At 43.7% G+C, this 27,208-nt stretch overlaps 1 protein-coding gene across 2 annotated transcripts in view; it reads right to left on the reverse strand.

The window, feature by feature from the left end:
- The window catches only part of nlgn3a (neuroligin 3a), a 199,834-nt gene that overhangs the window by 29,590 nt on the left and 143,036 nt on the right, over positions 1-27,208 (reverse strand). For both annotated transcript variants that reach the window (XM_018737481.2, XM_029257602.1), the window contains one exon: positions 23,798-23,983. In XM_018737481.2, coding sequence (XP_018592997.1) covers positions 23,798-23,983 — 186 coding nt within the window. The remainder of the gene's footprint in view (positions 1-23,797; positions 23,984-27,208) is intronic.

Here is a 27,208-nt window from a genome sequence, read left to right on the forward strand (position 1 = left end):
CGGCTGACGAGTAAAGTTGTCAGTGGAAACAGGAAATTATGCATAATTCAAATGGATTAATAAAATAATACTCACATATTTGTAAAAATGTCTCAGAGGAAGGATAAAATGTGATTACTCCGCTGTCTCTTCTGATTTGTAAACAACAAAATGGAGGCATAAGACACAAGAATGAGTCTGCTGGATGTTCATGTTGAATATATTAATAAAAAATACCGGGAAACTCGTGAAAACAGCGAGATCAGCCCAATGAGCCGTGCAGCAAATGCAGTAATTAATACTAGAGTACACTACGTACAGACATGGTAGTACATAAAATACGTAACATCTCTATATATAGAATTTGTTTCTGCAATGACCTGTTCTGGAATGAAGGGTAGGAGTTTTACCTGCTCTCTGAGGTGTGAAGCAGGCAATATGTGCTGGACAAACTGTTCATGTAGCACACAGCTCATTTATATCCACAAGTGAGCCAGCGACATCCTGGCCTGGAGCGAACGATAAGGGCCTTATTAGCCCCCCGTGTGAGCGGCTGTTTGTGTACAGAGCTGCTGCGCTAATGGCTGCTTGGTTCTGCTCAGGGTAGTAGCGATGGCTGCATCCGCCGCCATGCCTCACCACCAGGCCGTTGCCTCAGTGCCATGCAGCGGGAGCCCTTTCTAACTCACTATTGAGCTGGACTGGACCCCCAGTGAAGGGGAAACGCGCAGGGCAAAGTGGTGGGCCGAGACTGCTCACGTGGGCATTGAGAGAGCAGAATGACGGATTAGGTTTAAATTGGAGGGAAACCGCAGCGTAGCAGTGTTTTGCGAAAAAGGCCGCAACAAATGTTCAGGCAAAGAAAGCGTCACGCGCAAGTCTTTCACAAGAGCTGATGCTGTAGCTGCAGGAGCAGAAGAATCGAGTTTAGAAGTCCAAGATCTCCGGGAACAATTTCAAGACGGTTGGAAGCCTCAGCTCTTAGTCAGGCTGACCTCATATATAGTATACCCTCCATTTAACAGACTAATTGGGGGGAGGAGGGTGTTTGATATTGCTGAATGTCCGTTAAAAAACAAATTATATATCCTGATGTACAACGACACGCATATTTGCACAAAAAAAAACACATTTCGCTATATATTCCCCGCCGTGTTGTTACAAGAAAAAATGAACATCGTGTCGTCTGTTCCAAAAAAATCACTTTGTTCCTCTTCCGTGTTTATTGTCAGTCCACGTAAAAGAGGTTCTAGGCTGAGGAGACACAGGTTTTGGTCGGCTAATTGGCTTGAAGAAGGCATCCGGCTTCAGTACCAAAGTGCCGACTGTGGAAAGCGCTGGAAAATAACAGGGAATTACCCATGTATGAAATGTAGAATTTTGTCCGTTAAGTCTGAAATCTGCTAAATTAGGGTTTGTTAAATAAAGGATTTATTTTATTACGTGCAGAGCAAACTGTTTTTGTTGCAATTGTAATAACACACCCTGCGCAAGTGACTACAACAAACGGTTGCGCTCAGATTTAGGGACAAAAAAAATCACTTAGTTGCTTCACAGTGGGAAGGAGAAAACAACTCAAAATAGCAATGAAAAAAAATTTGGCCTCTATATCGTATTGTGTCTTTATTCAGATCTGTACGTATTTTTTGTTCGGCACTTGGGACCAGCTATGGGCACAACGACTTCGTTCTAAACAATACGACACTGCACTCTTTGAGCTGCAGTGAGATATCACCCTGGGAATCTAACGTTTTTTTCTTCCTCACTCTTTTGTGTGTCAGACCTGAAACGAGCTCGGAGAGTAGCTCTGAGTTGCTTTTTGTTGCTCAAATACTATACGGAGAATCCGGCACGAAGAATTGCGGATGTTACGGCAGCGAGATTAACGAAAGATGACAAGGCACGGCTCCGGCAGCTGCGCACCACGCTGAACTTTCGAGCGTCCCGCCGAGTGGTGTGGGGCAGCCCTGTCCTCACGGAGAACGGAACACGTTCAATAGTCTGCCTTTCTGCCTCAGTGGCCACATCTGAGATTAGCACTTATACATTCAAAAACAGACTGCGACCATGCCTGCAGGAGAAGATGAATAAATAAGTGCTTATGGGCTAAGAAAGTCCCAGAGTTTGTTTTATTTCCCATTGCCCCAACCCCCCTTTTCCCCTCGGTAAAGAGCAGTTCATATTGCGTCTTTGCCTTATGTCAGCGCCAGCAGGCAGTCGTCCAGCTGCATTTGCGCAGATCCCCTGGAGCCTGGGCCACACAAGGCTCCAGAGGCTGAGGAGGAGTGCTGAGCATGGAACATCTCCTCACGTCTACCCACGATGCAAGTGCTCGCTGTGTGGAGGGGTTACCCTTGACACAGAGTCCTCTTAAGGTCAGACAGTGGAGATGTGACTGATTTGGGGGTTCATTTTTATTGAGTCATAGGGTCGGTAGGTTACATGATGGACATACTTGTCACTTGAAGGTTGCCAGTTCAAGTGCAATGAGAAACCCTACTTGTCCACCTTCGAAGGGATACTCAGCCATAACTGCTCCAGTAAAAGATCCAGCTGTATAAATTGGCATAATTGCCAGCTACTTTGAGAAAAGCCTTCTACGCACTGAGATAATAATGATAACAACATTACACCACTGTTAAGCCACTGTACTGTGGTATTATTATTGAACCGCCAAAGAATCTGACCCTCTGAGCTGTAACTCTAAAGTAGTTCTTCAGAAGCTGCTCTATGGATATATAAATCATCTGTTGAATTAAAGCACAGAAAACTTTCTGAGGCCTTCTGGAACTGGCAACTATCAAACTGACCAAAACACATACTAGTATTTTACGTATTATAAGCTCCAGCAGTGTATAGGAAAACAAGTTTCTCTGAAATGTTCTAAATCCTGTGAGAAGAAAGTTCCTTAAAATCACTCAAGGGCCTACAGGCAGAGATAATAGATTCTCCAAATCCAGCAGCACAAAGCTGGCAGAGCCACATCTTAGCACTCTATGGACACTAATGCTCAGAAAGGCAACATCCATTAGCTGATCACTGGGTCGAAGCAGATGCAGCCATACAACCTTTTCAGTGCTTGCCTTAGTCTCCATCCTAAAAAAAGCATCCCATAAAGTGATGCAGTAGGTAGTGCTGGTGTCGTGCAGCTCCTGGGTAGTGGACTTGGCTGTGGGTTCAGATCGGGCTCGGGTTATGCGGAGTTGCATATGCATCTCCATGTTCACGTGAGTTTGCTCCCAGGGCTTTGGTTTTGTCCCCACAGTCCAAAGACATGGGTTTCAAGTGACTCTAAATCCCCCCTTGTGTGTTTGTGTGTCTGTTTACAGTGCTCTGCTGTATTGATGCTTGAATGATTGTGGGGAGTCTGCTGCAGTGTATCTAGCACTGCAAGTCAGCTCAGAGTAAACGTGCATTTTGCAACAAAGAGTTTTAGGTTCAGACAAGATTATTGAAGCACAGTCGGTTTGTCTGATACCAGAGTTTTTCCAGCGCACAATACACAAGTCTATAAAATTGATAGGAAATACAAAGATGATTGGGGCAGATGGTCCAATGCAATTTATGGAGCAGTTATGGATCAGCAGAAAAATGGGCCTGAGACAGATGTGCTTTCGGACCCTTCTGGATTGTTTCAAAGGGATTCAGCAGCTCTGAGAAAGAGGGGGAGCTCATTCCACCACATCAGAGCCAAAACTTCTCAGCTTTTCAGCTTCTGATTTTGGACCTCTTGTATGTGAGATCAACTCTACTATGGACGGTTCCAAGCCTGACTGACTGAGGGTTAGGCATGGGGTTAGCTACCCCACACAGTAAAAATCTGCCAGCTACAGATACGCCAACAAGGAGACTTCATGACATCTCAGTTGTTAGGAACGCCTGGAGAACCCTTGTTGGTGGCCCATGCCCCAGGAGGGGCGGAAGGCATAAGAAGAAGAAGAGTATGTGAGATCACATAGTGGTCAGAGGTGAAATCTAAATCCACTGATTGTAAAAGTCAAGTTGGTGAAATCAAAAGCACCATCTTTCACTGATGACAAGACTTCCACACATCTTTTAGAATTTCAATCCATCAGTAAAGTCGAACATCCGAGATGTTTAAAGCAGTCAGCTCAACCTGAAGAAGCAAACTTTTTTCTCTGTCTGCTGTCTGGGTCACAAGGAGGTCATACTTAAAGGGATGCAGTATTGGCTGCGGTTGTAATGGGGGTCTGTAGGTACTATATCCAGGGCTCCATTAGAACAGCTGCACAGCTACTTGTCAAGAAGCTGTCTAAGCAGAATGATACTGCGAGATGCGTGACCCTGCCTTCATCCTGGCATACCAGCAATGCCGGGTAACAAAACTATGTGTTAACAGCAGATGTTTCCCTCTGCTTTGGATCCAGCCTCAATTAATGAAGCCTTTTGGAGCTTGCAGGAGTCCCCCGGCGCTCTGCAGAGCACCTCTGACTGTCTGGCAGGGAATTTGCCTTTCCGCAAAACACACATCTGTGTCTGCAGTGCCGGCTGCAGCACAAACATTTACCTTGGGCCTCAGAGCGAGCGGCCGGCAGCGTTCTCGGCTCTCTACTGGGTCGCTGGCTGAGGCCTGTCAGGCACCACTTTTTTACATGGCCTTCGACAAGGTCATTTTGCAAAGGAAGGAGTCTGTGGCCTAAGGAAGAGCAAAGGAGCATAAAAGGCTAAGATTTAATTTTTTTTCCCCAACCATACTTAAAGTCTATGCTTTGCTCAGACAGGGACATAGATCTTCAGTGAACGCTTGCGTAAAAAGATAATTTTTTTTGGTCTGAGGTATGCTGAGGTACCGCTCTCCAAGGATCACGCATGCAGCCTTGAAGCTGAACATTTTTCTGACTGTCCGATATGACTTTATATACTGAAAGAAGCTACGGATTACATTTTTTAAACCGCACCCTTTATCAGACGCAAAGTACATGTGTTCCACCGAATGCCTACAATCCTTACAAAGTACTGTGAAAGTCAAGAAAGTGGTTAAGAACTTCCTTTCTTAAGGAAAGAAGTTTTTGTTACTTCCCATTCTGGTTGTTTACTATGAAAGCTATGATAACTTTGGAACATTGTTAAATGTACAAGGCGGTGAAGCCTTCATCCCCCTAAGCTAAGTGTTCTGCCCACTCAAGCTGAGGACTTATGACTTACGTCACACAGACAGAATGGTTCTTGTACATTGTTTCTGCTCTCCAGCAGATTTACATGAATCATCTTCATTTGGGATTTTATTGCGCATGGGGTAAGTCAAGTTTAAAAATTTTTTTGTGTGTATGTGGATGCGACTACAGTGCATGAAAATTCGGCACATTCATGATGGAAGGCTATGTTTTTCTGGATGGATGGTCATGTTATTCTGGACCAGGTGATCCAGATGGCAAGGAGTCCGCTGATGAACACTCACCAGATCCTCTCCCCATGACTTCATTTAATCCAAGCCATGCACTGAAACGCCACCCCTCTATTTAGAGAGTGTCTCTCAGTCTGCAGTAACACCAAGTCTTGCTTTGTGCTGTTCAAGTTTCTCCTTTGTCAACGGTGCAACAATTGTTTCCATTGTACTGAAAATCAGAGGTGTTAAAGCAAACGGCCGCAGTAGATGTTCCACACCACATAATTCATACGATATTTTGCTTACATAGCCGACAATAACAACAAACAAACAAACAAAGAAGGCCTTTTTTTGTTATGCCGTTGGTCTAAGGAGCACTTTAGAGAAGCACAATAAGGGGGTACAGGCGTTGAACAGTTCTGACAGTAGCACCGAAACTAACAAGAGCGTGTGTTTTAAGACAAAATGGAGCCACATCGTTCAGGTCTGTACTCAAGACGTCAAGGCAATGTTGCACAGCGTAACCACAGCGGCGATGCAGAAACTGCTCTGGTACTCTGGGAAAGCATTTGAAGGTCAGCGGACCAACTCAAGGGTGGCAGAAAATTAATAAGCTAAATTTTGTAAAAAGTATAATGGGTGACTAATACCAACTGACAAGTTTGAATAAAGTTAGATATGAATTAACTGATTTAAGGGCCAGCAGGTACATGTCACGTCCACGCCCACAACACAAGCGACAACACCTCACTCTGCACTAGCTCCTGAGTAATCGCTCACCCTATAAAGACCCTCTTCAGCTCCTGTACCGTTGTGGAATCTCGTTTGGGACAACCGCCCTTCCTCGTGTTACTTCGCACACACACTTACTCTATTCTCTGTTCGCGATCTCCGGTTTTTGACTCCTTGGTTCGTTTTCCGACCATGTCCACGGATCCTCGTTCCTGTCCTGTTCGCCGATCGACCGACCCTTCGCCTGTCCCTGGTTTTGAGAACTTGCCTCTTCCCTCAACTTCAGACGAACAACGCTGCACTTGCGTTCAGCCGTCCCGGCTCCCTGTGTTCTGCGTGACAGCACACTAGTGGCTAGAGTTGTTGATGTGGCCTTGAAGGACCCAGGTTATAATCCTACCTCCAACTACAGCACCATTGATGAAGGTTCTTACCCTTAACTGACACACTAAAAATTACTGAGCTATGTAAAGGGTAAATAACTGTAAGTAGTTTAATACTGTAAGCCTCTTTGGAGAAAAGCATCAGCTAAATGAATAAAAATGTTACAAGTTCCCTTGAAGACCACATTAGCAGCACTTGTGATGATGTGGAATGTGGAAATTCATGTATCACAAAATCCCGACAAAAATAATGAGTACAATGAATTCAACACCCTGTTGAATTGCACAGCCCAGATGCCGTGAGACATTGTGTCAGCTTGCTACAACTATGTACTGTTTTCACTGATTTCCTTCCACTTGACTATTTTGTTTTCATTATAGGGGTGTGGTGGCGCAGTGGGTTGGACCACAGTCCTGCTCTCCAGTGGGTCTGGAGTTCGAGTCCCACTTGGGGTGCCTTGTGACGGACTGGCGTCCCGTCCTGGGTGTGTCCCCTCCCCCTCCGGCCTTACACCCTGTGTTACTGGGTAGGCTCCGGTTCCCTGCGACCCTGTATGGGACAAGCGGTTCTGAAATGTGTGTGTATTTTGTTTTCTTCTTCTTTTTTTTGTTAAAGGTTGAATTAATAACTTAACACAAAGTATTTTTGTTTTGTTGGTAAGAGCTTGTTAAGTGTACGATATATAACAATGACAAAACTGAACAAGTGCAGGTACGCAGTCATACTGTATTACGGAGTAATTAATGAAGGAAAACTACTTTGTTGTGTTATGACACATAGTACGAACTATCCAACTGTGTTCATTCTAATGGGATTTGGTGATATTTTGAAATAAATGGGTATTGTTTTTGGGGCTCAGGCGCACATAAAAATTTTAATCACTGAAAACGATGGCAATTAGGTCTTTGAGTTATGAGAATTCACCGTATGAAGGGTTTTTCAGGAACAAATTACCTTTGTAAAGTGGGGGAAGAGTGTACTCATCTCATCCAATAACTGCTATGAGAAAAAAAAAAATGTTTACATTGCCCCTCAGATCTTAAATACGTTCCCCATTACTTCCTCTGAACTGATTCATGAAAAAATACCTAGCAGTATAAATGGTAAATCACTGAAAGAGCCTTAAAATTGTAAGTTGATTTGGAAAATAGCATGTAGAGTGTGTTGTTATTCGTTTAAATTCTCTTACTTATCCTTCACGGGCACCACTGTTGTTTAAATGCAGAGTAGTACTGGAGTGGAGGGTCGTCAGACACTACAAGAACAATCTCGGGAACAAACAGTACTATCGGCACAGGCTGCTGGGCGTCCCTGCATGCAAATATACATAATCGCTTCGAGATGTCTACATTAAAGATGACAGCGATAAGCCTTATGACACCTCACCTCCTCGTGAACACGAGGAGCTGGTAGGGGCTCGTTTAAAGGAGCAAGCGGCTCGAGAGGAGGATGCCACCTAAGAGCATATTGTGCGCATGCTTCTCTTCAATTACCGAGATTTGAAAAAAAAGAGACTTAATTTCGCCGTTCTCGATGTTATCAGGTGCGGCAACAAAGAGCTGACTGACAAAGGGTGAAACGGGGGAAGTGTGTGTATGTGTGCATGCGTGTGTGTGTGTGTGTGTGTGTGTGTCCTCAGCTGTCACTGTCTCTCTGTCAGGCTTCCTGTGCAGGTGGGCAGAGAGGGCCGCCAGCTCTCCCGCTTCCACACACAGGCGCCCATGCACTCGCACACAACGGACGCCTTTCACTCAAGCCGCGCGAGGGAAGTGGAAAAGGTGTCGCTTCGGGGGAGGGGGCGGTGGGAGAAAAAAAGAAAGGCGCAGCAGAACGGAGCACAGGCCGACTGCAGAAAACGCATATTAATGGCACAGGAAGCCCACAACCAGGATTAGCTGGAGGCGATGGGAGATTTACATTCTATTCATGAACCAGTCCAATCACAGGGGCACCAGGAGTCAAAATCACATCCATACGGTACAAATGTAATTTCCAAAGACAAGGAAAGGCGCTTCGGTAACGATTTGGGTACCATAATTGAGCGCGATTAAAGGATAACGCCAGATAACACATAAAATGTACCTTTGTAGCTTTAGCCATTCCGTTTTTGGCTTCTCAAATGGAGCTGCAACAGCGAACGATAAAAATGCAATTTGAGTATGCATGGTTGTACCGCGAGCTCTCAGCCTGTAAACCGCCTACAGGAATGGTGTGATGACTTCCTTAGCGCGCTAGCTAACCGGTGTGACGTGCGCGCAGCTGAGGCCGCCTGATTTCTTTGCCCTTGCTTATCGTGCCTCCTCGGCTGTGGGGTTAGATTATCTGCCGACGTGCTTCACCGGGGACCGGCTTCCCGCCGCTCTCACCTGTTCAAAAGCACTGACCTAGAACCGCAACATCCAGGCGCACGACAAAAGGAAGCTTATTCCCATAAAAAAGACATATCCGGAGGTATATCAAGAGCTGTGTAATACGTTACATTATCTTGAGGCTGGGCGCCCGCCGTTATCCAACGTGACAGAGCTCACAATTGTCCGGGTCGAGATTTTACTGAAGCACGTTGGAGTGTACTCACTTTTTAAAAATGTCATTATTTACTTTTTGTTATATTACTATTTGCTTTTCATAATATTATGATTTACATCTGGTGATTATATTGTGACTATTATTATTTACTTTAAATTATTTTTATTATATTATTCACCATATAGCATTAACCCTTTTACCTTATTGCATGTTACCTGGAGGCTTTTTCTCATAGGCCTGTGACATGGCCTGATGCAGAAGTTTCTAGAAGAGAGTACCTCAGTTAGTGGTTAATTCCACTCAACTTGGATTGGGTAAAGGAATCCTGAGATTTCTGTGTTTGGTTAAAGGGGATAAGACTGCTCTGGGGAGTATAAAAAGACACAGGAGAAACATCTTTGACGGAAAACCTCCAGTGAGAGCTGTAATAAACCAACATTTTAAGGCTTATTGTGACTCATTACAGAAACTACAAAGAATTTCAAATTGGAAAAAAAAAAGGTCAGTTCCAACAAGCAGTTTATGTTAAGCATTGTTCTTAGGGTAAATACACACACTTTCAGAACTGCTTGTCCCATACAGGGTCACGGGGAACCGGAGCCTACCCGGCAACACAGGGCGTAAGGCCGGAGGGGGAGGGGACACACCCAGGACGGGACGCCAGTCCACCACAAGGCACCCCAAGCAGGACTCGAACCCCAGACCCACCAGAGAGCAGGACTGTGGTCCAACCCACTGTGCCACCGCGCCACTGCACCCCCTCTTAGGGTAAATATTATAGCCTCAAACCATTTGCTCCAATGTTGTGTGCCATAAACATAATGGGCAGGGGTAAGGGGACATGTTCTATCAGTAGTCACATTTATTCAGTTAGCTGACACTTTTCTCCAAAGCAACTTACAATGTTAAGGTTACATTTACCCATTTATAGAGCTGGGTAATTTTTACTGGAACAATTCAGGGTAAGTAAGTACCTTGCTCAAGGGTACTACAGCCAGAGGTGAAGCTCAAACCTGCACCCTTTGGGTCCAAAGGCAGTCACACTAACGACTACACTACCAGCTGTCCCCATGGCTAATGTTAAACATATAGTTAAACATGTCTAATGTTTCCCCCAGTATTTCAATACTGAGTGCTATTATTATCATATTTTTTGTCCACTCCAGTACCGGACAAGCGACACCACTGCTGCGTGCAATAGTCATAGAAAACACATGTGCGTAAAAAAGACTTTTATGTCCCAAAACTCGCTCAAAGAGGCAGGCACTGGAAGCTGCAAGCACAATATGTATGAAAGGTTTCAATAACACTGCAGCACGAACAGTACTCCCATAAAGTTCACCTACTTTATCTTCTATTGGTGTAACGAAGGACAGGAAAGTGGAACGCTCTAGTCGAGGTCCCTTTATGGCATGCGTGTGGCCTGGTGGCAGCTGTCTCATGTGTCGGGGACAAAAGAACAATCAAGTAGTGTCCCCGGCAGACTTATGCAAACACTGCTGGAATAAACCCACCGTTTATATGGACACGAGAGGGCTGCACCTCTGCCCTGATCTGTCCAGTTCCCCAAACCAAAGATTTTGTTTTATATTTTACCATCAGACGGTCAGGTTAGGAGGACATTACTAATGCAACCCCATTAAAATGAAAAGGTATACAAATTATGTATACTTAATCTTTTCAGCACTGGGATGGGGGTATATCTCAACCAATAATCAGTATATATCTCACAAGAATAACTCAATCCCATCAAAACCTATACCACCTTCTGTCTCAGCCAGTGGAGTCTGAGAAATCGAACTGAGTGCATCTTACGAATTAGAATGGCATAACATTAGCAAGCAGGCTTTGCTAGTCGTAAATTTTCATTAATCGTGCCAATCCTGTTGTCTTATGTGCATGTTACTGTGTTTCAGTTATGTTTTGCACCAATTGCTGTCCACCAGTCCTGAGAAATGTCAAGTGCTTGAAAATGACAGTTTGAGTTGGTTTCGGATGTCTGTATCAGAAGATGAAAATCCGAATGGGAGTCTAAATTCCAGATGGGAAGACACTTACACTGTTTCTGTGCAAATATTTCAGACCCAACTATTTCATAGTTCCAAAAAAAGGCTTGAAGTCAACATCACACAGGTGTCAAAAAGTTGATGGCATCTACTCCAAATGTGACAGACTGGCCAACAGACTGAATGTTGAGAGGTGTAACAACCAAAAATCCTTGACCTGCTCGCTCTGTGTGCACTTATGCTAATAAAAATTCTTCGCTAAGCTCAAAAAGTTTTATCTGACTAAAACAGTGACAAAGACTTGATCCTTCTGCTAAGCTATTAACACAAAATCACACAATGCTGCACACAAACAATCTATTTTACTGTGAAAAATCATGCAGAAAATTGGAATCAGTGTTATTAACTACTATGGTTTACGTTATTGTAATAAATAACATACACATATCACGGCAAAATCGCATAAGCATAATGTTTTGGTAGAAGCATAAAAATATTTTCTAAAGCTAGCAGTGCAAAATAAATACAACTGTAAAAATGATAACGAAAATCGGTGGTTAATATAACTTTAATTTGCTCAAATTTTGTATACTTTAAATAGCATTGTATACAGTATGTCCTACTTTCTCTTAAAATAGGGCAGTTGCGTTGCGTAACATTTCAAGAACTATACTTAACCAGGCTTCAGGTGCAAATGCCAGGAGGTGAACTGCTGTTGAACTCTTGAGCTACGTGTCAAAGCTAAATTGCTCTATAAATATGCAGCTGTATACACAGGTAAACGCTTAAAAGGCTTGCCTTTCCGGAAAGCAGGCTCTCCGAAGAAAATAAAGTTTTTTTCTCCTGTATGCTCAAATTCACAATTATTTTCATTACTGATAATGCATCAGAAAGCTTCAGTATTAAATTTGAGGTCCTGGGACAACACTGTATACATTGTTATATACAAAATAAGCAGTATGAAACTAGTGATGAGTTTGGTCAATTTAAAAAGCAAAAACACTTAAAAGAATGGAGTCAGTCTCACCAGATGGTATAATGGCTTATGTGAAGTAATGGGTGAAAACCAAAGTAGAGGTATAGATATATCAATATTTTTTTATTTGGTGATATTTGACTGCACCCTGCACCTCTTTCCAGAACAAGCGGCTCACAAGTTCTTCAAGGTCGCATTTCCACCACCTTCGTAACATCGCACTGATCACAGCAGTTACTGCGCAAAACATGTTAGCAAAGCTGGACAATTAATCAATTTTTTTCATTCTATATGCATTCCTGTGAGGGAGAGACGTGCATTTTTAGCACTTTTTTCAAATGCATTTTACCCCGTTTTCTCCTGATTCTACTTATTTGGAATTATTATAGTTCATCATTGCATGACCAGACTAATGGGGCGATGGGGGTCTAGTCATGCGACTGACTGATCATTCCAATGTATGAAATACGTGATTTTTAAAAATAATTTTAACTAGAGTCATTTAAAAAAAAAAAAAAAAAAATCATTTTGGTTTCATTTCTTTGATTAATCAAGCACTCAAGAGAAAAATTACTAATGATCATGATGCTGCGTTGGAAGATGGTGCAGTGTCTACACTTCCTTACCAAATCTGCATTTTTAATAAAATATTCTCTATGGAACTGTTAAGTTTTATGCAAGTAAAACACTTAAAATATTCAAATAAGGTGATTTTTTTTTAAACAATCTGTATTCCACTTTTTTTTTTTTAAAAAAAAAAAATCTCTAATATATATTAAAATATGCATATGTGCTGGACTTCCAATATCTGGTCACCCAAGGTCCAGTCACTCATGGATGAACTGTGATTTTATACGTCTCCCACCGGAAGAACAACATCCACGCCAAGAGTGAAAGAGACCATCCCTGGGTAACATTACACCCAATTCCACCCACAACCCTTCTGGCACGGAGATGATCCTGGGTGTCATTCTCAGTAATGAAAGGGAAAGAAGCCCAGCCATCACACCCACTTAAGGGGCACATATCAGTGTGTGTTCCATCGGCCTCCTTGCTGCGGACAGATAGTGCAGCACAGAGGAGATCGGAACCCACAGAACCACTGTTGGTTATTAATGCAGTGGCCTCCACCAAAAATTAATGGGATACTTTTTCATCTGGCTGTCTATCCATTTGCAGTCTCACCGTCTCTGTTGTATCTTCATTGCCCCGTGTAGTTTCACATCACCTTTTCATCTACTAATAGGTTGGCAATTACAGTGACTGATGTGTAGCATTTCAGCTGGCTATGGCAACCAAGGGAACAACAGTGTAAACAGACAGAGAAGCACTGTGCATTTTGCTTGTCAGAGAGCCAGCTTTCCACAATCATGACTCATTTCAGAAATAGCCTCAATGAAATTTCCAGTAGGTAGCAATGTTATTTGCATCTGGATCCTTCGATAAATTAATGTCTTCTCCATTTTTTAAATTCATATTGAGTAGAAATGTATGCCAAGTAACAATACATGGGCACAACAATTGCTAGAATTGCTGCCATATTTGAAGGACTGAGGTTTGAACCCACAGCAGCTGTGGAAAGGGGTGGATAATTCTAAGTAGTTTAGTACTGTAAGCCACTTTGGAGAAAAGCATCAGCTAAATGAATAAAAAATTTTGCGAGTCCCCTGAAGACCATTGTTTGCAGAACTTGAGATTATGTGGAATGTGAAAATACACTATATGCTCTGCACTATATAAATGATACCGCTCACTCACTCACTCACTTTCATTATCTGGTTGTACTGCTCAGGGTCATGGTGGTCCTGGACCTATCTTGAAATCACTGGGGGGAGGGTGGGGTGGGATGAGGTACACATTAGACTGCCAGTCCATCACCGCGTAATCAAGCACGCACAGTCACACCACTATGAACTATGTAGAGTGTCCAGTTTACATGAGCTACATGTCTTTGAATTGTGGGAAGAAACCAGAGCACCCAGAGGAAACCCACCCAGACTAAAGGATAACATTCCCAATGTTGTTCTGCTATGGGGAAAAAGATGCTTACATTTCACCTCCTAGCACACTACATTGCATCCTCATCTGCCGAATCTGCCACCCTCCCCTCAATGTCTCAGAGCCCTTCTCCAAACAGCGTTTATAACCTCTTTCCATAGTTCACTGCGTAGCCTCTGTGCTGCAGACGTCCCAGAGACATCCACGCTGTGTGCTGCCGCCACAGTGACCTTTTTGCGGATGCACCGGAACATGAATAAACAAACTCACCTTCAAAGGAACTATAGATATATTCATACATATATAGATATATATATGGTCATGTATTATATATATATTTACATATATATGATACATGCATAATATATGCATGTATGGAGTTGCCTCTAAAGTATATTTTGCATTCAGTTAGACAACTGATACTGATTAGCTGTATGTCCTGCAAGGAAATAAAATTTTTACAAAAAAAAAATAAAAAATCCAATCTGTATTCTGCCCTATAGCTGAAATATGAAACAAAAATAAACTGTACAGTATGTAACCTTTTTATAAATCAATTTTTCCCTGTCTGTTCAGAGGTAAACAAAATTTGCATTTGATTTCTTTTAAAATATTTTTGCGAATATCTGAAATGCTTCATTAATAGCAAGAATGACAGCAGACATGAAGAAGCGGAATGCTGCGGATGAGAACTACGTGCATCAACGTTACGGCTGCTTGAAAATTTCGCAGCTCACTATAATTCCCCTTTAGGTGTGAGAAAACGGCTCTCGCGCTCCCTTCTCACTCTGACTTTCCCCGTGAAAGAAGAGGCAGGAGGCAGTCGCAGCGCATGGCCCACTGCAGCGTTCTGCTCCACAAAAGAAATGCAAAACAATCCCATCCACGCTCTGCCAGGAGAGAATCCCAGAGGTTTAATTACCTGTGTTGTCAATCAAGGTGAAAAGAACAACAACACCTGACACAACAGAGAATCACAATCCGCACGCACTCTGTGGACCCGCTGGAAGAATCAAAGGGGTGAAAGATTGCTTTGTCTTAAATGCGATAAATTAAAAAAAAAAAAACAGCGTTAAAAAAAAATCAGAGTGATGCATTTATTGTGACAATGAAGCGAAGAACTGCGACGCCCTGTGAAAAAAAAAGTCGCAAAAACCTCTTTTTAAGTCTTCTCACAGAATAAACACCGTGGCCATTCCCCAGACGCCTGTCTTTCTATAAGGACATTGATTCAAGCAGTTTAATTTTCTGTTACGACCAGGGCTAAAACGCAAGTTAAACGAAAAGTCACTGCAACCCATCTGGTTGATGGGGGTGATGGTTAATGTTTCTGTGGGCAGCACGTGGGCACAGCGGAGCCTGTCCTGGTTCTGATCCGTGTCGGCAGGGGGCCCTCCCGCTGCTGGCCAGGGATGGGGCCTGCTGGACCTCATCTCGGAAGGTGTTCCTGGACCCGTTCCGCTTCCCTCCCTGTAATATCTACACTGAAGTATTGATGCACATTTCACTTCCTATCTATCTGTCCTTTTTCACTGAGACGCATCCATACAGGCAGCCTGTCAAATGGGCCACTTGTGACTAAATGGGAGGCCGGCACATCAGCGCCATAATGGGAGATGCTCCATCTTTGCCTGCAGCTTCCACCCACCAGAGTGTCTCAGTTGTAATATATGACACTGCACAATCGTCGTGGGCTCCAGCGACAGTGTTTGGCATTTCTACGATACGCACACAGCAAATGGATTTGTATGACCTTGGAACTCGAGTCGCTCCTGAGAATAAATGCTAATCGTGCCGAACGATGTGCAACGGGTAAGCAAGACAAATTGTATTTCTATTGTGAAAATTCCCGGGGAAAACATCTTTTTCACGTCATGCAGACCAGATGTGGATATGAGGAGGGTGGCAAGGTGGTACAGTGAGTAGTGCTGCTGCCTTAAGTGCCTGGGTGGTGAGAGAGGATGTGGGTTCAATCCCTGCTCAGTCCATGTGGAGTTTGCGTGTTCTCCTTGTGTCTGTGTGGGTTTCCTCTGGGTGCTCTTGTTTCCTCCCACAGTCCAAAGATCTGTGGTTCAGGTTCACCCATAGTGTGTTCCACTGATGTATGGATGAGTGACCCATGGTAAGCAGTGTATCTAGCAGTGTAAGTCACTGTGGTGAATAAGGTGTGAGGACTGATAACACTAAATAGAGTTCATTGGAGTTGCTTTGAAGAAAAGTGTCTGATAAATAGGGGTGCAGTGGCACAGTGGGTTGGACTGCAGTCCTGCTCTCCGGTGGGTCTGGGGTTCAAGTCCCGCTTGGGGTGCCTTGCGGCGGACTGGCGTCCCGTCCTAGGTGTGTCCCCTTCCCCCTCTGGCCTTGCGCCCTGTGTTGCCGGGTAGGCTCCGGTTCCCCGTGACCCCGTAAGGGACAAGCGGTTCTGAAAATGTGTGTGTGTGTGTGTGTGTGTGTGTGTGTGTGTGTGTGTGTGTGTGTGTGTGTGTGTGTGTGTGTGTGTGTGTCTGATAAATAAATGAAGGTAAATCTGTCCAGGAATCCACAAATATGTATGAAGGGAGACAGCTGAAAAGGTGTCTTCTTAGAATAAAGAAAAGCTTGATGATAAGAATAGAAAAAGGTTCTAATGCTTGAAGTTGATTAATACAAAAAGCAATATTTGATCATGTGTGTCGCAGGCTAAACCAATAACATTGCTTGTATGAACTGGAAAGTGTCAATGAAGGGCAAAGGGACAAGCTGTATGTTTATGAGGGTTTACTGTGAAAGGGGCGCGCATGGGGAGACACGCAAATCCTACCGCCCTGCCTCCGTACAGGAAACCCGCCAACGGGCACAACAGGTTCATTTCCAGATCCTCAGACCTGGTTTGGGGGTGACCTGCGGCACGGCACGTTTTGCCCACATGCAAAATACTGACCCTCCACATGTTCTTAGCGTGTGCTTGCTGCGTGCTCAGCAAACTGCCACGTGAGAATCAATACCCACGGGGCAGGTGCATGAATTACCGGGCATCTTGCACGTCGCATCCTTGCAATAAAACTGTATAATTTAGCGGGCACATTTACGGTCCTCAAGAAGCCGGCGGTCCTAATAAGAATGAGAGCTGACACGGGCATGAGGGATCCTCCATGTCCCCGGCCTTTAATGTATGAGACTTTCCATTAAAAGGGGAGCACTTCTTCCGAGGCAGAGCTTTTAGGCTGATTAGTTACAGGAACGGAAAAAAAAGGAAAAAGAGAGAACGACCTTCATCGGTTTCCCCCGCCCACCCCCACTACGCTCGCCTCCGAATGCTCCCCTGCTTAACATTCCAGTGCTGCGGTACACAGCCATCTCTCATTTTACATCATAATTATTATTAGGAGAGAGGAGGAAAAAGCCAAATCTGCATGTTCAATTAGAGCCAGCCTGATGCCAGATAGATAATAATACATGAGATTGGCTAATGTCCTTGCTTCAGAACTTATCTGCAATTGATGTCAGGAACTGGGAAGAGGAAGGGGAAAACACACACACACACACACACACACACACACACACACACACACACACACACACACACACACACACACACACACACATACAGACATCCTCTGTAGGGACACAACTGTTGAGTCCTGTTGTGACGCCCGTGAGAAACACCTTCCCTCTGAGTTTACCCTGCTTTAATAATCATCATTTGCACTCTTCAGTTTTGCACGAACGTGTCACGAAGGCACTTTGCTTCTGATCAATTTGGCTAAAAGAAAAAAAAAAAACACTTGCGTGTGTGTGTGTGTTGTCCTAGGAGCCCAGGACATGCTTCGGTGGCCCGTTGTGGGTTCATCGCAGGAGGCCCTGGAAAGTGGATGGGTGTCACGAGGAGAGCGAGACCCCCGACGCGCGCCCAGACCACCCTCTCCCATGGTGCGTGGCGGTACGAGCCCAGATCAGACCGCTTATACAGGCTCCAGGAGCAGCGGGGAGCTCTGAGTCAGGTCGTTTTCCAGCTCGCCCTCAACCGGTGAGGATCTCGCTTGCTACACAACATGCATCGCACAAATGGAAACCGAGGACAGTGCGTGACGTATTTATTATTGTTATTATTATGACGTGCCTTTGCTGGGTTGCAATTTTAACCCTTGCATGAAGTACCCTGGCACAACAGGCACCGATGTGAGACTTAAAAAGCATCACTCATAACAAGTTGGTGTCATTGACCTCGGTGTCCTTCTGTTGCCCCATATACAATGTGTAATTAGTAACATGAACATTGCTTTGTGTCTCTTCGAAGAACGTGCGCGATACTAGCAAGCGGAAGGCCTGGGACAGCGTGGAAAACCTATAGGACTCGTCCACCTTCCTCCGATTTGTCAGGATTGCAACTGAGAGTTCAGAGCTCAAATGTAGTGTGAGCAGAGATCGATGCAAGGTGCTTTCCATAAAGAGGCAGTGTTAATTAGCAATCCATATTTTATGTGCAAGGCAATATGAACACCCCAGATGTCAGAGAGAGGAGTCAATACAAACTCGGGTATTGATTGGACGGAGCCACGACGCAGCTTTTTCTGAAGTTTCATTTAAAAAAAAATCAGTGCTCTTTTCTTTCTGTCTTTTTCGTTTGTCAGTGTTACGCACACACACACCGGTTGCCTAAATTCACAAATTCACTCAATAGCAGCACTTAAATTCGATGTGGCTTAACCTTGTGTGTGATTGAATCTGGGACCTTGCATACTAATTTGAAATAGAAACATTTGCAGTATCGGGTCCATGCTCTGGAACGTGCTGTGAACGCCATATTATAATTGGATTTAAAAAAAAAATATAAAAGGCATACATTATTAATATCTGTATTTTTGCCACGTGTGTTCGCGTTTCCTGCATCATCAGATGTGTACGTTACTTTATTGCATATTAAAATTCGCTTGGAAATTTTGCTCGTGTGAGGTCCGGAAAGTTCTGTTTGGTTTAGTTCTCAGTGGTTAGTCATCACAATGTAACAGCTGTATAATAAACTATTTGAGTACTTTGGGAATGTTTCTTATTATTCTGATGCTTTGTTTCAAGGACCAGGATCTCTCGAATTAAAGCGGCGACGTCAAAGGCGTATTGCCCGTAAAAGGCCAGAGATGTGCCACAGATGCATACTTGCAAATATATTCTGACGTTCCCCTCTGACTTCTTATCGGTTCTGGCAACTCACTTCAATCGCATGCTTGAGACGGCTGCTGTGATCATTACTCTGATGAATATTGTTGAGGCAGATGCAACCCGACTGTACTGGTAAGCAACACCAGGAGCACGGTATCAATTGAAAGCTTTCTGTTTCAATTTTCAACAACCTTATTGGTTTATGGGGTCTATTTTATCCCCCAGACCAACTAAGGCACAAATTCTCTATTCAATTCAGGGAAAAATAGCATCAGTAATATCCAATTTGCTGGGAAGCAGAGAGCTGGTTTCTCCGGCAGTATAATAACATGCTACATGAAGCGTGGCACTATAGAGTATGAATAAAAAATGCATTTATAGTAAAATTTCTATCCAAAAGCAGTCACCATTCATCAAAGGAAATCAAGGCAATTAGTAACACTTTGATGCAAATTGGAGGATATGAATGCGCAAAATCCCTCGTAGTAGCAATTAAAGTGGAACTGTCGAAATTACCTCACCGTAGCTATGGAGACGTCGCCAAGGCGGGTAACCCTCTGTGTCCGACAGCTCGAGATAGGAGACGCCCCGTGGAAATATTTGGACAGTATCTCAAGGCTAAGGCCGCCGGGCTAAAATTACGTGGACATGTTTTTGGTCTTGCACTGTGACGCTGGCACCGCAATGTCCTTCGGCATTTACCACACTGCCGCCTAGTTTAAAATTCTATTTTATTTCGAGATACTTCTTGTTAACGGGGGGAATTACTTGTTCAAACACATTTACCTTGAACTCAGAAGCATGTACAGTGTAGCATATACATATGTAAGTGTAAGTCCAAGAAATATGTTAGACATCAACAACAGCAGAGGATCAAACGATTATTTCTTGCAAGTATTGTGTATCTTATAATATTTAAAAAAAAAAAAAATGGTGGGAGGGTATCGGGATTTTGTCTATCCTGTGATTTATGTACCTACTTGAACGATGAACCTCGGTGCAGCAAGTGTTAGGTAACAAATTAGGTTTGTTTGAGACTCACATGTCTGCAGCTATGTCTCCTTCTCTCAATGTAATGCATAAATTAGATAGATAGATAGATAGATAGATAGATAGATAGATAGATAGATAGATAGATAGATGGGTTACATTTATACATTTAGATTTATGAAGCTTCTATTCATCATGTTTAGGTATTCAATTTATGTTAAGTATCGAACTAATGCTCTTGGATAAATATAACTTGTGAGGTTCAAATACACAAATTCATAGCAGCAAAAACTGAGGCTGTGAACTTGTTTTAGCTCTATCACCCCTATTCAAGACAATGTGGAAATTACTTGTATTACTTGGATACATAGTACTTTGTAATTCTGTATTTATCATATCATATCATATCATATCATACATGCACTCCACACATTGTCTTATAATGCGGTTTTGGATCCCAGGTTCGAATCCAGCTCAGTCCTTTTGCGTGCAGTTTGCATGTTCTACAAATGTTTACATGAGTTTCCGCCCACAGCGGATGGACATTGGAGGAAGAAGGCAGTGGTCCACCACCTCCAAACTCTCTGCTATGCTGAAAACCACACAAATGGTCACTAAGAGCTGACTTCCGTCCAGTGGCACCGACCCTACCTAGTGTCACATATATACAGTCACGTATATACACTCTATATACAGCTTTCTTCGTATTTCAAGCTGAGGACAACTAAGATCAAACCAGTCACAAGAGCCATAGTTCACCATGGTAACAGTGCAGAGTTACAGCACTCTATCTGCTTGTACAGTGCTTGTGTAACATTTGGCTTTGCTCCTCAGGAGTCCCTCCCCAGGGGAGTGTGAGCCCGGTACCTTGTGCTTTTCCTGACAGAAAGCTGAAGGCAGAGGTCGTGGTAGCTGCCAGTCCACCGCCAGCCATTACCAGTGAAACGGTGGAGAGGGGGCTGCAGAGGTGAACTTAGCACACAGCAACTCCATACAGGGCCCAGTTTATAATTAGGCGAATCGAGTCAATTACATAGGGGTGCCAGAATTTGGGGAGCCAAATTTAGCGACTAAAATTTTAAAATTAAAAAAGCTTTGCTAAATAATAAAAAAGACTTATTTGAACAAGAGGGGGGCGCGGTGGTGCAGAGGGTTGGACGGGGTCCTGCTCTCCAGTGGGTCTGGGGTTCGAGCCCCGCTTGTGGTGCCTTGCGATGGACTGGCGTCCCGTCCTGGGTGTGTCCCCTCCTCCTCCAGCCTTACGCCCTGTGTTGCGGGGTAGGCTCCGGTTCCCTCGCGACCCCATATGGGACAAGCGGTTCAGAAAGTGTGTGTGTGTGTGTATTTGAACAACGGGGGTACAGCGGCGCAGTGGGTTTCACCGGGTCCTGTGCTCCGGTGAGTTTGGGGTTCAAGTCCTGCTTGGGGTGCCTTGTGATGGACTGGCATCCTGTCCTTGGTGTGTCCCCTTCAGACTTATTCCCTGTGTTGCCAGGTTAGGCTCCGGCTCCCTGCGACCCCGTAGGGGACAAGCGGTTCAGACTGTGTGTGTATTTGAACAAGATATGCCTCTTTATATATTATGTAAACATATAATGTATTTCTGCCCTGTGTGTTTGAAATGTTGCAGCTTTGGAGGTGACATTTTCTATGAAATGAATTGTCGGTCCACACCGTAAATAATTTATATCTGTTTATTCCCCAAACGAGGGGGTGCGGTGGTGCAGTGGGTTGGACCTCGTCCTGCTTTACGGTGGGTCGGGGGTTCGAGTCCCGCTTGGGGTGCCTTGCGACGGACTGGCGTCCTGTCCTGGGTGTGTCCCCTCCCCCTCCCGCCTTACGCCCTGTGTTGCCGGGTAGGCTCCAGTTCCCCGCGACCCCGTATGGGACAAGCAGTTCTGAAAAAGTGTGTGTGTGTGTGTGTGTGTGTATTCCCCAAACAAGCTTAATTCTTGAAAATAAGTTCTGCTGCCAGTCCTTAAAGTATACATCTGTGTTCTGTGCTTATATAATGTTCACATATGTGTGATCACATTTACATTTAAAATATATTTTCAAAATTTTGTGTTCTTCATGATCTCTGTCTGTGTTTTAAATAAAAATAATTTTTGTCATACAGTTGTCTATAAAGAGGTGCCAAATCCTTAGAGCTGTCCCTGACGCCACACGCGTGTCGCATGGTCTTCACTCCCAGCCATAATCTGTTTTGGTATTACTTCGCTTTTCACCAAAAAAAATTAACAGCACTGATGTTCCACCTGACCACTGAGACAGTGGGCTGTCTGAAGCACTACGGTTGGTTTAATGATGAGTTTCCTGCCAAAATCTGTGGCTCTCATCACCCGGTGCTTGTTCACTCATCGGTCTAAACTCTGCGCGTTGCACCGAGCACTGCAGCAAATAAACATGATCCCGAGAGGGCCCCCTCTATATGACTGCTAATTTATAGCTTGCTCCCTGCTCCACGAAACGAGTGCATTCTCGCACGAACATCGACAAAGACAGCGAGGCGAAGAAAAAAAAAAGAGCTCTGATTTATAAGTGCATAAACACATTACTGACTGTGTTTGCTCTGTGCCTGGACCCCAGCTGCTCTGACCTGAGGAGCGTCAATCATGCTAACGCCCGTGACAAAACACTGAAAAGAAAAAACGAGGACGCTGACATTGGGCCATGCACCTGGCGGGCAAGCGCTGCATGATGACAAGAAGCACGCCCTCCGGTGAGAACCAGGATCCCTGGCTAAAATAGCGCACAGATTTTGAAATGTGCTGCATCTGATGGGATGCCAGCACATCGACCTGGCAGCGTCATTTTCCCTGCACACGCACGTTTTTTCAGCACATTAGCAAAAGCATATTCACCTGGGCTGCGCCTTCTGACTTGGTATTGAATCTTGCTTGAAATTCCCACAGTATATTACATACAGAGTTTGTATATTCTCCCATTATTTTCATGGGTGTTATTCTGGGTGCTCTGGTTTCCTCCCACAGTCTAAAGATGTGTGTTTCAAGTGGACTGGTAACTGATTTTAAGTTCCCTTAGTATCTATCTATCTATCTATCTATCTATCTATCTATCTATCTATCTATCGTTATTTATATGATTTTAATGTGATTTTCATTCCTTTGCTTATTATTTTTAAGTTATTTTAGTTTTAAATAGATTTCTTCTTATTATAATTATTACATACTGTATGCTGCCGTGTTAGAACAGCCATTTCAGACTAACATACTTAATTTAAACAGTAGACTTTGACTGTGCTTTAAATAGGTGCAATGTGTATTTATCCTAAAAGGAGACTGGCAGCTGGTAATTAATTGGAAACCAAACTGCTAGCATAAAATATCTCCATTAAACCACATGCACTGCTCGGCAGGATCGGAGAGGAATCTGCCACAGGCGACAACCCCATTCACAAAGCTGCCTCTGCATTAAAACAGGGGTGGAGACTTGCTGTACTCTGGGGCTGAGGGCTGGTATTGGTGTTCATTCTACCTCAGCTCCTAATTATTTGACGGCAGTGATTATTTTCGTAGTTAGTTTCCTCACCTGCTGTGTGAGGAATCCCTTAGACCCTAATTGAAAAGTAGCTGCGGAACTCGCAGGCCTCTAGGCCCAGAGGAGTCGCCCGCCCACCCAGCAAGCTATTCGTGCGTCTCTCTTCATGTGTCGGTGTTCCCAAGGTGGTCTATCGGTCTGTCTGCGAGGAATTGACTTTACCTTCCGAGTGGTGGGATAGCGTGAGCAGGCTGACACAGGAGGCTCCGATTCCTGATCCGAAAACCGTGATGCGATTGGAATCGCCTCCGAAGTACCCGATGTTCTCGCTGATCCAACGCAGCGCCTGGATCTGATCCAGGAGGCCATAGTTTCCTTTGGCTGCCTGGTCTCCTGTGCTGAGGAACCCTAGAAAAGACCGTTGGGAGAAGGTCAACAACAACAACAATGGCGGTACCGGAGGTAAGTGAGAAGATCTGTAGCTTGGGAGGATTAGCTTGGTAATTACATGAACACAGAGTCTGGCATTTTATTTGTCTGTGTTTGACCACGAGTCAAGGTGGAATCATCAGCAAACACGGGTACACGGACATCATCTGGCAGGGACAGCACGAAGGGTTTGGCTCAATCCATTCATTGACAAGGTAGGGAATTTAATGAATCTTAGCACTCAGGACCAGGCTCAGTCAAAGAGCACATGGATCTGAGTGGTGTTTATTAGCTAAAAAGAAGTATGGAGCTTGTAAAGTGGGGTCTCAGGCAGACGGGATCACATCATCTGGGAACCCAAAAGGTCAATGTTAAAGGGTCAAGGTCAGTGGGAACTGATGAGCCAGTCACAGTTATTCACCTATGACAGTCATCTGATAATGTATATAAACAATATTCACATTACCCACAACTCAATCGGTGGTGGAACATCCCCAGAGAAACTTGGCGTTTGCCTAATAATCAGACGACAGCAGTCGATTATTCTAATTTACTAATGATTGGGCACTCGAGGCACCCGTTAACTGAACAACCTACACATCTTTCTCTGGGGAAATGACAAATGGAGATCATGAAAAACCAATTTTGCATGCATTTTTCAATGAGATACAACAGACATTCATTATGAAAAATATCAATAAGTGGCTCGATCAACAACATGTATTCTTGAATTATTAGAATTTTGTTTGCTTTGTTTTGGGCTGCTAGATACATCATTAATACATTACATGTAATCAGTAGCAACATTAATACTGACTGCTATGGAAAATGTTATATTTAATGAAGAAAAATGTAAATATTTCTTATATTTTCATTTAATATGAGACAAATTGCTCAATGTTAATGATTATATATTGCAGCAGTGCAGCATCTCATAAACTGCAATCCAAATCAGCAGTTTGTTTTACCTGAATTATGCAATCTACATTCCATTTAAAACTCAGAACTAAAAACAGAACCAGGATCTGATGTGACAGTCTAGGGCTGGGAAAGGGGAACACAGCTCGAGGGCACCTTAAATAATGCGGCAGATCTGAACCCCTTGCGACACTGACATCTCTGCGGGCCCCGAACAGATAAAAGATGTAATGAGGAATCCAGTAAAAAAAGGTCAAACGTCCACTGTCCACGGTGAAGATCAATGTCCGTCAAGAGCAGGAGCACAGAAAACAGGAAATGACAAGGAAACGCTTTGGAAAGCACCTGTTTTGTTTGCCAACAGCAAAGCCAAACAGGACAACAGGGATTTGATCCAATGCCATCTTGTTAACTGCATTCTTTGTGCATTGTCTTAAATCATTGATTAGATCTGCGTGTTGAAAAACAATAATCTTGTATTACCTCTGTATTTTTAAGACGCTGTTCTTGAAACGGTGCTCACGTGAACCCAGCAGTGCAAAGCAGAGTTTGAAAAAGTTTGAGACACTCTGGCAGACTCCACGGCAATGAGAGACTACTTAATTGTAATATGTCAGGTCAACTTAGTGTGATATGACATATTAAATATTAAATTGTGTTAGTCTGGAAACTAAGCGTCCAAGCCGAGGACCTGATTACCGTATTGTCAAGGTCAGGGTGCTCTGAAAAAGAACTAAAGATGCATAGGATTCATTCATAGAACTAGGGCAGCAGGTAAGATGGTGGTTAAGGGCCCAGATTTGTAAGCAGAAGGTGACTAAAATACGTCCAACACTGTTTTACCCTTATAAACCATTTAAGTTGGTGAGCATACAGAGCTGTTTGGGATAAAACTGTAAGCATAATAATGAAAAAATATTATTAATAATAACAGCCCACTCGTACACCAAAGGTGGGGTAAGTAAGAGTGGCTAAATTATCCAAACAGCATTAATTTGGATTGTGGGAGGAATTCTTTGCAGACATGAAGACTGAGCTGGGACTGAATCGTAACTCATATCCCCATAGGTGTGCGGTGACAGCACTACCTATCTAGACATCAACAAAGAAAAATACTGGAAGCATGTGGAACACTCTGTCCAATAAAGCAGCGTTACAAAAAAACATCTGATGCCTGAGATTTATATACTGTATTTATATTACATTTACATGTGTATATTCATTTATCAGACGCTTTTGTCTCTGAGGTGATGTTATGTGGCATGGTGGCACAGCAAGTAGTGCTGCTGTCTCACGGTGTGTGGGTGGTGTGAGAGAATGTGGGTTTGGTTCCCTGCTCAGTCTGTGTGGAGTTTGTATGTTCTCTCTGTGTGGGTTTCCTCCAGGTGCTCTGGTTTCCTCCCACAGTCTGAAGACATGCTGTGCAGATTCCCCCATAGTGTGTGAATAAGAGAGTGTGTTCCACTGATGTATGGATAAGAGACCCTTTCTAAGCAGTGTATCTAGCAGTGTAAGTCACCTTGGTGAATAAGGTGTGTGGGCTAGTAACACTACATAATATCCATTTTAAGTTGCTTTGGAGAAAAGTGTCTGCTAAGTGAATAAATGTACACCTCATAGAAAATACAGTGTGTCCAATGCATTAGCAGAAAGAGAGACATAAATGCAGATGTGTGATTCTGAAGTGCATTAGTTACTTTTCACTATATGAACCAATGTTCATCACATGAGTAGCTGCATAAAGCTTTATCTGAATATTGACAATTCCTACTCATATTCCCAATATTTTTTTTAAACATTTACTTTATATTGCAGAGTAGCTGCATGTACGTTTATCCGTTGTTCAACAGTTATGATCTCAAAGTTATAGAGCATGAACATTTACACCTTACGTGAACTTAATTGATCATGGCTGAAGTGAGTCTGAAAGAGATGAGTTCAAAGACCCTTTAAAATGTAAACAGGGGTTCAGCAGTTGTGAGTGAGGTCATTCCACCACATCGGAGCCATATGTTTTTATGTGCTACAGGTCATAAGTGCATGAATCATGACTACATTTACATATATTCGGTTAACTGGCACACACATACACTGTCTGAAGCCGCTTATCCCATCTGGGGTCCCAAGGAGCCGGAACCTAACCTGGCAACACAGGGCAGGTTGGAGTGAGAGAGGACACACCCACGAAGGGGCACCAGTCCATCGCAAGGCATCCCAAGGAGGACTCGAACCCCAGACCCACCAGAGAGCAGGACCCGGTCAAACCCACTGAACCACCACACCACT

Source organism: Scleropages formosus, chromosome 13 (assembly GCF_900964775.1).
Source record: "Scleropages formosus chromosome 13, fSclFor1.1, whole genome shotgun sequence".
Classification (NCBI taxonomy): Eukaryota; Metazoa; Chordata; class Actinopteri; order Osteoglossiformes; family Osteoglossidae; genus Scleropages; species Scleropages formosus.